Source organism: Neolamprologus brichardi, chromosome 6 (genome assembly GCF_056152115.1).
Source record: "Neolamprologus brichardi isolate AB-2024 chromosome 6, ASM5615211v1, whole genome shotgun sequence".
Classification (NCBI taxonomy): domain Eukaryota; kingdom Metazoa; phylum Chordata; class Actinopteri; order Cichliformes; family Cichlidae; genus Neolamprologus; species Neolamprologus brichardi.
The window spans coordinates 506754-520519 of NC_142109.1; the positions used below are offsets into that span (position 1 = coordinate 506754).

General features: G+C 40.7%; 1 protein-coding gene across 4 annotated transcripts in view; it reads left to right on the top strand.

Moving 5' to 3' along the window:
• Positions 1-13766, top strand: part of LOC102777039 (glutamate receptor 2-like) — an 84862-nt gene that overhangs the window by 24958 nt on the left and 46138 nt on the right. For all 4 annotated transcript variants that reach the window (XM_035914820.2, XM_035914819.2, XM_006806793.3 and 1 more), the window contains exons 11-16: positions 1685-1748; positions 4830-4972; positions 7738-7953; positions 8514-8668; positions 9966-10164; positions 12647-12894. In XM_035914820.2, coding sequence (XP_035770713.1) covers positions 1685-1748; positions 4830-4972; positions 7738-7953; positions 8514-8668; positions 9966-10164; positions 12647-12894 — 1025 coding nt within the window. The remainder of the gene's footprint in view (positions 1-1684; positions 1749-4829; positions 4973-7737; positions 7954-8513; positions 8669-9965; positions 10165-12646; positions 12895-13766) is intronic.

The following is a 13766-nucleotide window of genomic DNA, read 5'->3' on the forward strand; positions in this document are numbered from 1 at the left end:
AAGAAGGAGGGAATAAATTCTCTGCATTGAATGTATCCTTGGGTGATATTAGCAAGCCTGGGTAACATTTCTTATGTGTTTCTCAAAGATGAAATTAGAATCAAAAATCACCCCCCGGTTTCTGACGGGTGATTTGACATGTATGGATAAAAGACCTTGAGAAGAATGTTACCTGGATGCAGCATCTCTGAACCAGTAACCAGTAATTTTTGCTTTATCTGACTTTAATTTCATGAATTTTCATGAATTTTGCACGATTTCTTCTATCTGTTGGGCATTTTTTAAGGTTGGAACCACTTGCATCAGTGGATTTTACAAGTTGCCCCTATACAGAAGTCTGGACAGACCCTCTGTTCAAAGAGTCTGAGTCTCTGAGTATTACCACAATAGGTTAACAGAAACAGATTGAAGCCGGTGGTGGGGAATTCACCCAGCCTTCACTACCTCACAGTCTGCTAGATAATGCATTGTTAGGATTTACAATTAGCAACCCTGAGTAAGGTACCATCAACAGCCACATTCATTAATGGTAACTCCCCCCTAATGATCTATGGCACTTGGAAATTTTCTAGGATATAGTGGCCTGGAAAATAGGTCTCTTAAATTTTTTTCCACTTGATTTTTATTTATTTTTAGGAACAGGAACATTAACATTTACACAGACACAACAAGAGGGGAAAAAAAGAAAAATGAAAAGTAAACAACTAAATGAAAATTGCCCATTGAAAGTGCATACATAAAACTTGCTCTGTGTTACATTATAACACCCACAAAGGCTGGAGTTACTAAATTAATTTACTTAATTTCTGGTTGGAGCTGAGCTGAGGGATCTCAGTCTTCTTGATACAGTCGACTGTATCGACTGCAGAGATGCGGTTGTATCTCTGTATAATGTGACCAAATGGTACCATAAATAATCGAAAAAAGGATAGGTCCCCTGGGGGACTCCACAGTTCAGTCCAGACTACAGAGACCTGCGGTCACCAATGGAAACAAAAAACTTACAGTTTGTCTAAACCACCACAGAGATGTCCCAGACACCGTCCCAGTGCTGCAGCCTCTCTATCAGAATTTGATGTCCTGTTGTATGAAATGCTGAACTTATGTGAGGTAGTGCAAGAATAGAACATTCACCATATTAGCAGTTTTTAAGATGTAATTTGTAACCTAATACACAGTCATAGTATTGTGATGCTGACTGGATTTTTTTCAAGGATGTTGTTTTTAAGAAGCTGAAGACAATCTTCTCTAAGAGTTTTGCTGTAAAATGTTACTTTGAGATTGGTCTGTACATTTTTTACATAGCATCAAGATTTCGCATTGATCTCACAACAACAAAGTGAGATCTAATTTAAGAGATGGTCCACTGTGTTACAAACAGTGCCATGGGTTTAGATCCAGGGTTTTGAGTTTTGGAGATGTTTAGGGGATTCTAGTTAGCATTTTTAATAATCTTGCATTTTATTTCAGTATTCTGTATTATTTAGTCTTCTTTTCATCTACTAATTGGAAGACTGTTGGTTGATTCCTGGCTGCTGCATGCCAAACATCCTTGGGCAAGATACTACTCTGAGAGCTCATTCACACATTTACACAAGCACCTATTTTAAGTGCTTTCTATCTATACTCACACACATTCATAGTCTACTGTATTGTTAACATTTCAATGTGTTTGTGTATATAGGAAGCCCCGTATGTGATGCTAAAGAAGAATGCTGAATTGTTTCAAGACAATGACCGTTATGAAGGTACGTTACATCAGGTACTATATGTCTATATGATACTCATAAAAAATGTTTGAAAAGTTATTTACAGCACAGTAAAACGTTTTATTTATTATTTAAACCAAAAAATCTAGACCAAAATCGTCATATCAGTATTCTGTATTGAGACTGAAACTGGACGTTCAGTACAGAATCCCAAAAGGTTGATTCTGTCCATGTGGACGTAGTGTTTTCAGTGGGAGCAAGTGTCACTTGGATGGGTGATGAAGCATTTATCTAAATGACAACGCTACGTGCAGATGAACAAAATTAACCTTTGGGATTTCCTTGCCTGGATGATGGTGCATGCATTAAGACGTAAAGTAAAGTAGAGCCAAGTCCTACATCCAAGATGGCGCCGGAGTGCATGGCTCGCCGTCCATGGCTGTCGGATCCACTTTTGCTCTGCGTGTTTATATTGTTTTTGTCACTTTTATTGAACAACGCTGACTCTACTGATCTACGATCGTGAAACTTTCTTAAATATTCGACTTGCCACAGAGAAACTGGTAAGGACTAGCGCTGATGGACAGGACTTTTTCCCACCTCCGCTACTCTCTGGAGTACTGGCTCACCTGGGCTACACCCCTACCCCATCTCATAAGAAGCGCTTTAAACGTCGGAGAAAACACAGCGGGCTGTTAGTGAAATTGAAATCATATTTAGGTTTTTCATCTGGCAGAGACAGAACAGTTTCCCAATGCACTCTGGCGGAAATCCGACCTTTGCACCGGCGTTTCGTCTCCCGTCGCTTCCTGGAACCTATTGCCACCTGGCTGGCACCTGTTGTCGGCTCGGCTGAGGAGATCCTGCGTCCCCGCCTTCTCTTACCTCGTCTTCGCAGCGGTGGAGTAAATCCGCAGAATCCAGTGAAACAGATTCCTTGGATGGCTGTCACCGCAATGATGGACCCTACCCGGATTGCTCTGGGTAACGCTAGGTCGTTAGCAAATAAAACGTTCATATTAAAGGATTTCTTCACTTCTCATAATCTGGATTTCCTCTGTGTGACAGAAACCTGGCTAAGTGACGGTGAGTTAAGCGCTTTCTCGGAACTATTACCGCCAGACTGTTCCTATTTTAACTCACCGAGGACAACGGCCGAGGTGGAGGAGTGGCAACAGTTTACAAAAACATTTTGATTTCTCGCCTAGAACATCATGTTGGAATTAGAGGCACTGCCTTGGAGTGGTTCAAGTCATACCTGTCTGACAGAAGTTTCTCTGTCTCACTTGGTAAATTTTATTCATCTTCCGCCCCCCTCCCATGTGGTGTACCCCAAGGATCCATCCTTGGGCCCCTTCTTTTTAGCATGTATTTACTTCCCCTTGGCCATATTATTAAAAAACACGAAATTCCGTTTCATTTTTATGCGGACGACTGTCAAATTTATTTACCCCTGAAACACAATGACCCTAACCCCCTCAGGCCTATTTTAGAATGTCTTAAAGATATCAGAGCATGGCTGGCTCTGAATTTTTTTAATTTTAATGAAAAGAAGACAGAGGTCATTATATTTCGGCTGAGTGGCCCTGGTGTGCCTCCATCTGACTTGGGTCCTCTCACTTCCTGTGTGAAACCAATTGTTTCCAACCTTGGAGTAAAAATTGACACAGCTCTTAAAATGGACAAACAAATAAATACAGTGGTGAGAAATAGCTTTTTTCAGTTGAGGCAGCTTTCTAAAGTCAAACCTTTTATTTCTTTTTATGACTTCGAGAGAGTTTTACACGCATTTGTGACCACTCGCCTTGATTATTGGAATGCGCTTTATATTGGTATTGATCAGGCTTCACAATCACGCTTGCAAATGGTCCAGAATGCTGCTGCTCACCTGCTGACAAGGACACGCAAGCGTGAGCACATTACCCCTGTTTTTGCCTCCTTACACTGGTTGCCTGTCCATTTTAGAATTCATTTCAAAATTTTATTGTTTGCTTTTAAAGTTTTAAATGGCCTGGCTCCTTCTTACCTGTCAGACCTTCTACATCGATACACTCCACAAAGGTCTTTCAGCTCAACTGACCAGTCACTCCTTGCTGTCCCCATGTCGAGACTGCTTTTGCTGTTGTGGCCCCCAAAATATGGAATAAACTGCCCTTCCATATTAGGTTGGCCCCAACACTTGAAATGTTTGAATCACTTTTAAAAACTCACTTTTTTTCAAAGGCTTTTTAGGAGTAGTAACAGAGTCAGTTTGTAGTCAGTTTTTAGTCAGCTGTTGCTCTTAATCTTTTTTATTTTGTTAGTTTTATTCATTGTATATTTTATTGTCTATTTTACTTATGTATTTATTTTACTGTTATTTATATTTATTTCTTTGTCTGCTTAGTGTATGGTTTTTAACGTTTATCTGTTTTGTTTTTGGAAAGCACTCTGGCCAACTTTGTTTTTTTAAAGTGCTATATAAATAAAGTTGGATTGGATTTATAGATTACACACAAATGCTACTGCCACCATTTAAAGTAGCACCATGTGAGTGGCAACCAGTGTGTATAGCATTCTGCATATAAAACCTTTCATGATTCATTCCTCTACTTGAAGTATTAATGAAAATAATTTGTTCTTTGAAGTATGTGCCATGAAGATAATAATAATAATAATGGATTGGATTTATATAGCGCTTTTCAAGGCACCCAAAGTGCTTTATAATGCCACTATTCATTCACTCTCGCATTCACACACTGGTGGAGGCATCTACAGTTGTAGCCACAGCCACGAGGCTGCCATATCGCGCCATCGGCCCCTCTGGCCAACACCAGTAGGCGGTAGGTGAAGTGTCTTGCCCAAGGGCACAACGACCAGGAGAGAGAGCCCGGGGATCGAACCGGCGACCTTCCGGTTACAGATACGCTTCCCAAGCGCCTGAGCCACAGTCGCCCCGTAGATAGCTCTATGATACCACAATAGCATATGTTTTTCCTTACTTTTAAAACTTTTTCAAGACACATAAGGTGCCGTTAATTTAGAGTAAATTTGATATGAAGATATGTGATATTCAATTACACACTACTCTTGTATCTCATATAAGCGACTTTGTTGTTTGGCTGTTTGTACTGATGCAAGGTTACTGTGTCGACCTGGCTGCGGAGATTGCAAAGCACTGTGGGATACGCTACCAGCTAAGGATTGTGGGAGATGGCAAATATGGAGCAAGAGATGCTGAAACCAAAATCTGGAATGGTATGGTTGGAGAGCTGGTATATGGGGTAAGACTTTACACAGGCACAATAAACAACAGAATGTTTTATTTATTTAAATATTGGTGGTAGTGCAAAACAAAAATGGTGTGTGAAAACCATGTTGAAAGCAAAGTTTATAAATATTACTTAAGACATGGAATAGAAATTGTTAAGTACTAGATTTTATCTCTGCTGAACCTCTCTCTTAGAATTGCATGAGCACATTTAACCAAATGCCTGGAAATTTGTGGACATCCACCAACTGCAGCTGCATATTTCTTTATGGTGGTTTTACCTGCACGCCCTGCAGTGTGAATAACACTTTAAACTTGAACTTTTCTTTACTTTTAATTAGATTAAAATAATAAAGTGTTATTAATAGTAATTAATAACATTCATTAAAGATCTGAGTAATTGACCAAACACTGCGATCATTTAAGTTAGAGGAGGCAGTCTGAAAAATCTGGAAAATTAAGCTTTATGTAGCACAAGTTCAGAAAATTTCCTCATATAAGATTAGCTGATTGTTGGGGTTTCATCTCTAACACTGTGTAATAACTTTAGTAATTTAGTGAGTTACAACGTATTTTTTGACAAATTCTTATTTGTGAAAACAGTGGAGGGAGGCTTTTCAACCCCACTCTCTCCAGCTTAGTAATTCCCTGCTCTCCCTCCATTCAAAGTAGGCTATTGGGTCATGAAGGTGTCCCGAATTCTTTGATGATGGGCTGAGAAGAAACAACCAATACTCAGAGCAGGTCTAGTCAAGCCACAATTATTTATTTAGCTTGCATGCAAGGGAGATATACACAATACCACCTTCCGTGTAGTTCTCAAAGAGGAAGCACTTTGATACACAGTTTTATATGTCAGGGTTCACGCCCCTTTGTGCGTAAGCAGATAACATAACATGCATCAGTTACAGTTTGTGACAGCTAGACACGATTCCTTTTTTGGTGATCTTCTACAATTACTCAGAAATCTATCTTAACTGCCTTTCACCCCCACCTGTTTCCTGTTGTTCTCGTTATGAGGATGTGTCATTTATAATAGTAAATGACACATCCTGAGTCCATCCTGTTCTGACTGTCGCAGTGCAAGCACGTATGCAATTACAATCAAAGCACTTCTGGTAATACCCTATGATCTAGCACATTTTATTAGCGGCTGGGTTAATATGGCCTCTGCTGAAATACTGCTTCATGATATATTTTCAACAATTCCCCCTTTTGACCTTCGAAAGAAGGTCACCATACTTCTGATGCTGCTACTCCCCTAGGCACCCCTATTGCATCCATATATGTTAAAAACCCCACAAATAAGTCAAACAAGTAAGTGTACGTCCAGAACAGCACCTTGCATCTACACTTTGCTGTGAGCCGCCCTGTTTCCTGAGACCCTTATCCCCTTTTCACCCAGTATAATAGTACAAACCCGCTCTTTCCCACGGGTCAATTTATGTCATGTTTTCCCCTGGAGGCATTCCCTTGGGCTGGATACACCACCGTACACCAGTCCGCTGGGATCTCTCCTACGTCATACGTCTGACTTCCCTTGCTGCTCACTGTAAAATCAAAACAGGTATAGTTAGCGTTTCTTCGGGTAAAAGGTCCCGGAGTAGTTTTATTATCAATTGGTGGAATTGCACTTCTGGTTATTTTAAGCACACAACCAAATCCCCGCGTGTCATTTGAATACACAGGGCCAGGTTCGGTGAACAGGTGTGGGCGGATGGCTACGCACGCCACACAGTCTGACACCTTTTGTTCCTTTATATTTTGAATTAGTCAATCTAACCCCAGGTTGATATTTCTATACCCAGTACCTGTCAGTTCTCTTAGTTGTCGCGCTTTCCCTCTCTGGACAGTCTGTCCCCCTTTAACGGCTGGACCAAATGTGGGATGACCACTGTGTTCGGGCAATTAACATAACATAAAAATCACACAAGCTATTAGTAAAGCTCTCTCAGACCTCCCATTACTTTTCAGCTTCCACCTTTGTGCTCAAACTAGAAACTCTGTCTAAAGGGCTTTTGACCTTCTTTACATTTAAACAACTAATCTTCTGGGACGGGCAATTCTCTGGGCTCTTCTCCTGTTCTTACTTTAACCTCATGGGTGGACCACCATGAGGTCTTTTTCCACAGACCGGGGGATTATTCTGCCCCCTTTTTGAGGTCTGGGTGTTTCTCTGACTCAGCCAAGTCAGGGCTTCTGGCCTTCTTAGTCTGGTCCTTCTGGATTTCCGCCAACCCCTTCGTGGTTATTGCTGTGGTTCTGGAATCCTCTCGAGGTGACCAGCAGGAGCCCAAACGGCATGACCCTTGACCTCAATCACTGACTGGGCCATCTGCTATGCCTGGAATGATCTGTGCTTCTCGCTGGTTCTCTAGGAAAAAATCTGGAGCTCTAGGAACTCATGGTCCATTATAATCTTAAATTTTACCTGTACTTGAATTGTTAATCACACAAATCACCATAAAGTCATAGAAAAAAAAAATCATAGAAACTATTGTTTCAGGCAAGTGCATGCATCTAAAGTAGTCTTGGTGCATGTTCCAGTATTCTACAGGTACTTCCTCCTGCAGTCCAGAGATATGGATGTAAAGTTAGGTGAACGTCCTTACAGTGTGTAGAATTAAACACTATATGATTGTATAGTTAAATGTGGCTTGTAGGCTAGAATCACTTATGTGATCACAACGACTGCCAAAGCGCTGTAGTAGCAGCAGCTCTTCCAAGTCCATGAAACAATCACATTGTCCCTGTCACTGTGTCTCTACTTTCCAACAGAAAGCAGATATAGCTATTGCTCCCCTGACAATCACTCTTGTCCGTGAAGAGGTGATAGATTTCTCCAAACCCTTCATGTCTTTGGGAATCTCCATCATGATTAAAAAGCCACAAAAATCCAAACCAGGTGTTTTCTCCTTTCTGGACCCACTGGCCTATGAAATCTGGATGTGCATTGTCTTTGCCTACATAGGAGTTAGTGTTGTTCTCTTTCTGGTAAGTAAGCCTGCTGTTATGAATTTTGCATGCTTTGCTTAGGTGCTATCCTGTTTTCATAAGTATCAGTGCCTAATATGGTTATGTTAAAAGAAGGCATGAATACTATGTTTGAAATAAGTGTCATAATACCTACTGACACTTATTGAGACTAATGTATTATGTCTCAAAAAGTGTAGTTCAAGTTTGAAGCCCAACCTTCCTTGCTTCAACTTTAGGGTTAATTTAATAGAAACTAGAAACTTGCTTCGATTCAGCAAGATTTTATATTTATGATCAATTGATTACATGTAATCTGATTTAACAACAAGGAGGTACACTACAGAGGAGCAGTTTAGTTAAAAATGTGTCATTTCTTAAAGAGCAATTGTATCTTTTTATGGCAGTATAGTTAGACAGAAGCCCCTCTTCACAGCCTAGGCACCTACTTTCTGGCTGGGCTCTTTGAAACAGTGGAAAAAAATGAAATGCCTTTTTTTGCAAACTTTTAGAAAACCCTGTTATAACAATCTATGTAATTTGTGTATTTCTGTTGACATTCTAATGCTTTGCTGCTGTAGGTATCCAGGTTCAGCCCTTATGAATGGACGCTTGAGGAGCCAGAAGATGGAGCCTTGCCATTAACCACTGAATCCACCAATGAGTTTGGGATCTTTAATTCTCTTTGGTTTTCTTTGGGTGCTTTCATGCGACAGGGTTGTGACATCTCACCAAGGTTGGTATGCCCTTGACATTTCATAGTCATATACAGTATTAGCTCCCGATGTTGTAATCAGTATATTATATTAATACACATTCACTGCCTTGTTAATCAGGAACTGAATATTAATACTAATTAAGGGCTGTAAAACAGCCGCAGTTCTTATCATAGACTGAATGAGATGAGATAAAAGTGCATTAGAAACTCTGTTCATGCTACAATTGTTCTGTTCTATTTCAACCCTAATATTTTTACACTGACTTGGTATAGCATCATGTTTGTAATGTTAACTATGGCCATGAAGAGATGTATGTGGTCATTGTTAAACTGTCCAGTTTGGGTGAGGCTGTTGCCACTATGGCATTGCTGTTGTAGCTAGCTGTGTTGGGCAAGTCACTGTAGCCTGTCAGCTGAAAATATTTTCTTTATCTACAATGACTTATGACCAGTCAAAAGTTTGGACACACCTTCTCATTTAATGTTGTTTCTCTGTTTTTACTACTTTATACATTGTAGATACATACTGAAGACATCAAATATATGAAGCAAAATATATGGAATTATGTAGCAGTATTCTGGATTCCTGAAAGTAGCCACACTTTGCTTTGTTCACAGTGCTGAAAACCTTTGGCCTTTTCTCAATGAGCTTCATGATGTAGCCACCTGAAATGGTTTCACCTCACAGGTGTGCCTGTCAGGGTTCAGTGGTGGAATTCCTTGCCTTCTTAATGGAGTTGGGACCATCAGTTGTGTTGAGCAGATGTCAGGTTGGTACACAGCTGACAGCTCTATTTGACAGCTGTTCAAATTCATATTATGGCAAGAACCAATCAGCTAAGTAGAAATGACAGATAAGAGAATTATCAGTCCATCATTACTTTTAGAACTTTTAGAACCAAGAAGGAGACCTGACCTAAAACCCAAAGGAGATGGTTTGGGATGGAATGGACCACAGAGTAAAGGTAAACAGGCCAACAAGTGCTCAGCATCTCTGGAAACTCCTTCAGGATGCTTGGAAAACCATTTCAAGTGACGACCTCATGAAACTCATCAAGAGAATGCCAACAGTGTGTAAAGCAGTAATCAAAGCAAAGGCTGTTACAAAGAATCTTAAATATGAAACATGGTTTGAGTTATTTCACACTTTTTTGTTTTTTACATAATTCCATGTGTGTTCATTTACAGTTTTGATGCCTTCAGTAAGAATCTACAATGTGTCAAATCATAACAACAAGTGCCTCAAGATGTAATTGAATGAATTTGTCATGAGTCCTAGAACAGTTTAATTTGATTCATGTGTTTATGTGGGCAGGTCTCTTTCAGGACGTATAGTTGGTGGGGTGTGGTGGTTTTTCACTCTGATCATTATCTCATCATACACTGCTAACCTGGCTGCCTTCCTCACGGTGGAGAGGATGGTGTCTCCCATTGAGAGTGCTGAAGACCTGGCTAAGCAGACGGAGATAGCATATGGAACACTGGACTCTGGATCCACCAAGGAGTTTTTCAGGGTAAGGACTTTTAGTATCAGCTGGACAATAGGAAGAGCCTGCTTCAGCACTTCCACGCACCTAGAGTGTTTATGAAATTTATTGTTTCAAATGGGAATCCTTAGATGACAAAATACGATGATTGTAGTCTCGCAACTTAATCCAAAATTTCCGATAGATCTTTCCTTGGAGTTCAACTGAATCATGTCCTCAAACTTGTCCTCTTTATAAGCTGAAAGATATATTTGTCCCCAAAACTAAATTTTGTCATCCAAAAGAAAACTTGAATTCAAGTCAGCATGGTTTCAGGCCCTTTGTATGTTAATTTTTTGTATGTCACATTCATTTAACTGTGCTGTCTAAGTGTTCAGAGAGTGTACTGAAAAAAATGTGAAAGAATGAGGGATCAACATTTGGACCATATACACTTACAATACATAACTTTTTTATCAAGTATAGGTAGTTTAATGATTAGAAATCTGCTCTCTGGATCTATAACTGTATCGAGTACTGTGAAATTAATATTTTCATGTATTAAAATTGCTACTCCCCTTTGTCTAGAATTATAACAAGCTGAGAACACATTAGGAAACTCAGGTGTTTTAAGTTCATTCGAACCTCTAAGAGGTCTGTGGGTCTCTTGTAAAAGGGCAACATCTGCCTGTAGTTTTTTGAGTTGGTTAAATATTTTTAACCTCTTTTCTCTGGAGCCAGCTCCATTTATATTCCATGTAACAAACCTCAGTGCCCCCATAGATGTCTGTGTATATCTAGGGGTGTACGCTGTCTGTGTCGCTTAGACAGGTGGAGAGAATACATCACTTGTTCGTAAATAAAGAGAGGGAGAGAGAGAAAGAATGTGTGGCGAGATGCTCCCTGAGTCTGACTATGTGCGTGCATATTTACTAATATGAGTACGCTTGGCTTAAGTGTGTGTATCCCATTGTGCGCTGTCTGACTGATGTAATTGTGCTGCCGTTGAGCGCATGATTGTGTGTGATCGAGCTGTGCGTATGTGTCGAAATAAAGGATGTCGTTTGTGGAAGTGTGGAAGCAGGTGATCGAAGCAGTGAAAGAAATAAAGAAAGAAACAAAGGACAAGGGTGAGCAGCATAAAAACAATGTTAAGTTAATGCAAGTTAGTGTGAGTGGATAGGGAAAGGGTGTAGCGGATTCTTATCTGGTGTGAAGTTAATACAGCCACGGAGTGATGTCGGGGTCGCGGTGAAGCTGTCCGTCCATGTACAGCTGGTCCACAGCGATGACAGCGCGGGAGCCCTTCTGGATGAAGCCGCGTTGGATTGGGAAGAGGACTCTGCGTTGTTCCAGGATCTCTTTGGGGAACTGGTCATTCACGCTGTCCGTTCCTTTTAATTCCCTGCCGCGGCTTTTCACCTGTTCCTTTTGTTTGAAGTGGCCGAATTTGGCCACAATAGGACGTGATTGTCTTAAAAAAATTAGGATTAAAAATTCCACTTCCTTCTCTCCTAGACATCTCCATAACTCCATAACCTCACTTCCTCCTTACTAATCCTCTGCACTTCTTGGTTCACAAACTGTCCTCAATCTGCCCTCCTCTCTGTAACATTCTGCACATTGTTTTCAGCTGGATTTCCATCTGCATTTTCCCCGAACACCACCTCACACCTCTATCTCTATCTTGTGAGCACGTTTCTCCACATTTATACATCACTCTGTGTCCCTCTCTCTTCTTAAAGTACAGCAATTTTCCACAACATCCACCACCACCTGCTACTGCTGCTGAGTCCTGGCATGATGCTTAAATAGGGGAGACCTGGTGGTTACCAGCTGTCAAACATCCTCCCCACTGTCCTACCCATCGTCTGCAGCAATCTGTCAATGAATATACATATCTATGTTGTATGGAACTGTAGCTCATGTGGTAGAGCAGGTCACCTACTTATTGGAAGTTTGGTGGTCTGCTCCAACCATCATCTGCTCCAGTCTGCATGCCAAATGACCCCAAGCTGCTCTCCAATGCATCCATCGGAGTTTGAATGTGCAAATGTTAGATAGAAAGCACTTACATAGAATAAGCATAGAAAAAGCATTGGTGTCTGTGTTAATGGGTGAATGAGGCAAGTTGTGTGGTGGTGTTCTGTGAGAGGTCAAGGTAGAAAAGCGATATAAGAACCAGTACCAATACATACCAACCAGAATGTATGTACTCTGTGCCTTCCTCCACCACTTATGTGTATGAAATAGTAAAAAAAAATTATTTCCAGGAACCTACAGTATTACTAGGTTTTAACAGTTTTACAATTTAGGCTTAACAACAATGCCCAGTGGAGCATTATGGAGCTAGTTTTAGAATATTGACTTGTGGGATGATGCATCATCTCATTCAGGCTACAGTCATACTCTCTTTACCTTCAAAAGTGCTTTAGGTAAACACCTTCTTTACATACATTACAGGTTATCTAAAGGTAAGTTATGAAAATTAAGTTATAGCATACTATCTGTGTCTGTTTCTCTTTTTTAGCGGTCTAAAATCGCCTTGTTTGACAAGATGTGGCAGTACATGAAAAACGCAGAACCTTCAGTTTTTGTCAAGAAAACATCAGAGGGTGTCCAGCGTGTCAGGAAATCCAAGGGGAAGTACGCTTACCTGCTGGAGTCCACCATGAATGAGTACATCGAGCAGAGGAAACCCTGTGACACAATGAAAGTTGGAGGAAACCTGGACTCAAAAGGCTATGGCATCGCCACACCAAAAGGATCCCCATTAAGGTGGGTGGATCAGTATAACAATGCTGGCCAACCTGCACTGCCATGTACCATTCACACTACTAACCTGCTGCCTAGCATACCATCCCTCTCCTAATTCCCACAGTTCTTCTCTCTGTATATGTAGATGAAAGAGAAAATTATGCTACACTACTTTGAGCTTTAAAGAGATCCAGATTTTTCCTAAACTCAGTAACTTGAAGTCACAGTAATAACCCTGGCTGACAAACTGCTTGTTATCAGGTGGTAATTAGCCAGTGTTCAAGCTGTTCCTGCCCCTATACACATAACTCACTACGGAGAGCAGATAGATTCATCCCAAGGCTTACTGCCAGCTGGGTGTCGCAGTATGCGAGTGTGATGAATGGGACACGGCGGTTAACTCGTTGTTATAATAATCCACCTACCCTGATGACACCATCTCAGTGGTTTGTATTTATTACCATGGTTACCACCTCTGACCAATGGCTAGCGGTGGTTTCCATGACAAATGGGGGATAGGGTGTTTGATTTGCTTCCAGGTCTTAAAGAACCCCTTCAGATAGGCTCCTTTTATCTTGAAAATAAATGTGATGACATTTATAGTGTAAAACATTCTAAACAAATCTGTGCATGTCAAATTAAAGTGTCTTCATAAGTTATTTTTTAGTTATTATTTTTGGCTGCAGGCTTTTCTCCATTGATAACTTGGCTCTTTAAGACCTGGATCAAGGGATTTTTGCAAAGTTTATGACCTAATGCTGCATTCCATTTGAAGTTGGAATTTGCATGTGTGTGTTTGCGTCTGTCCGAGTGTGTACACACGTGTGTGTGTGTGTGTGTGTGTGTGTGTGTGTGTGTGTGTGTGTCTGGTGGGAGGAGGGAGGGCACTATAT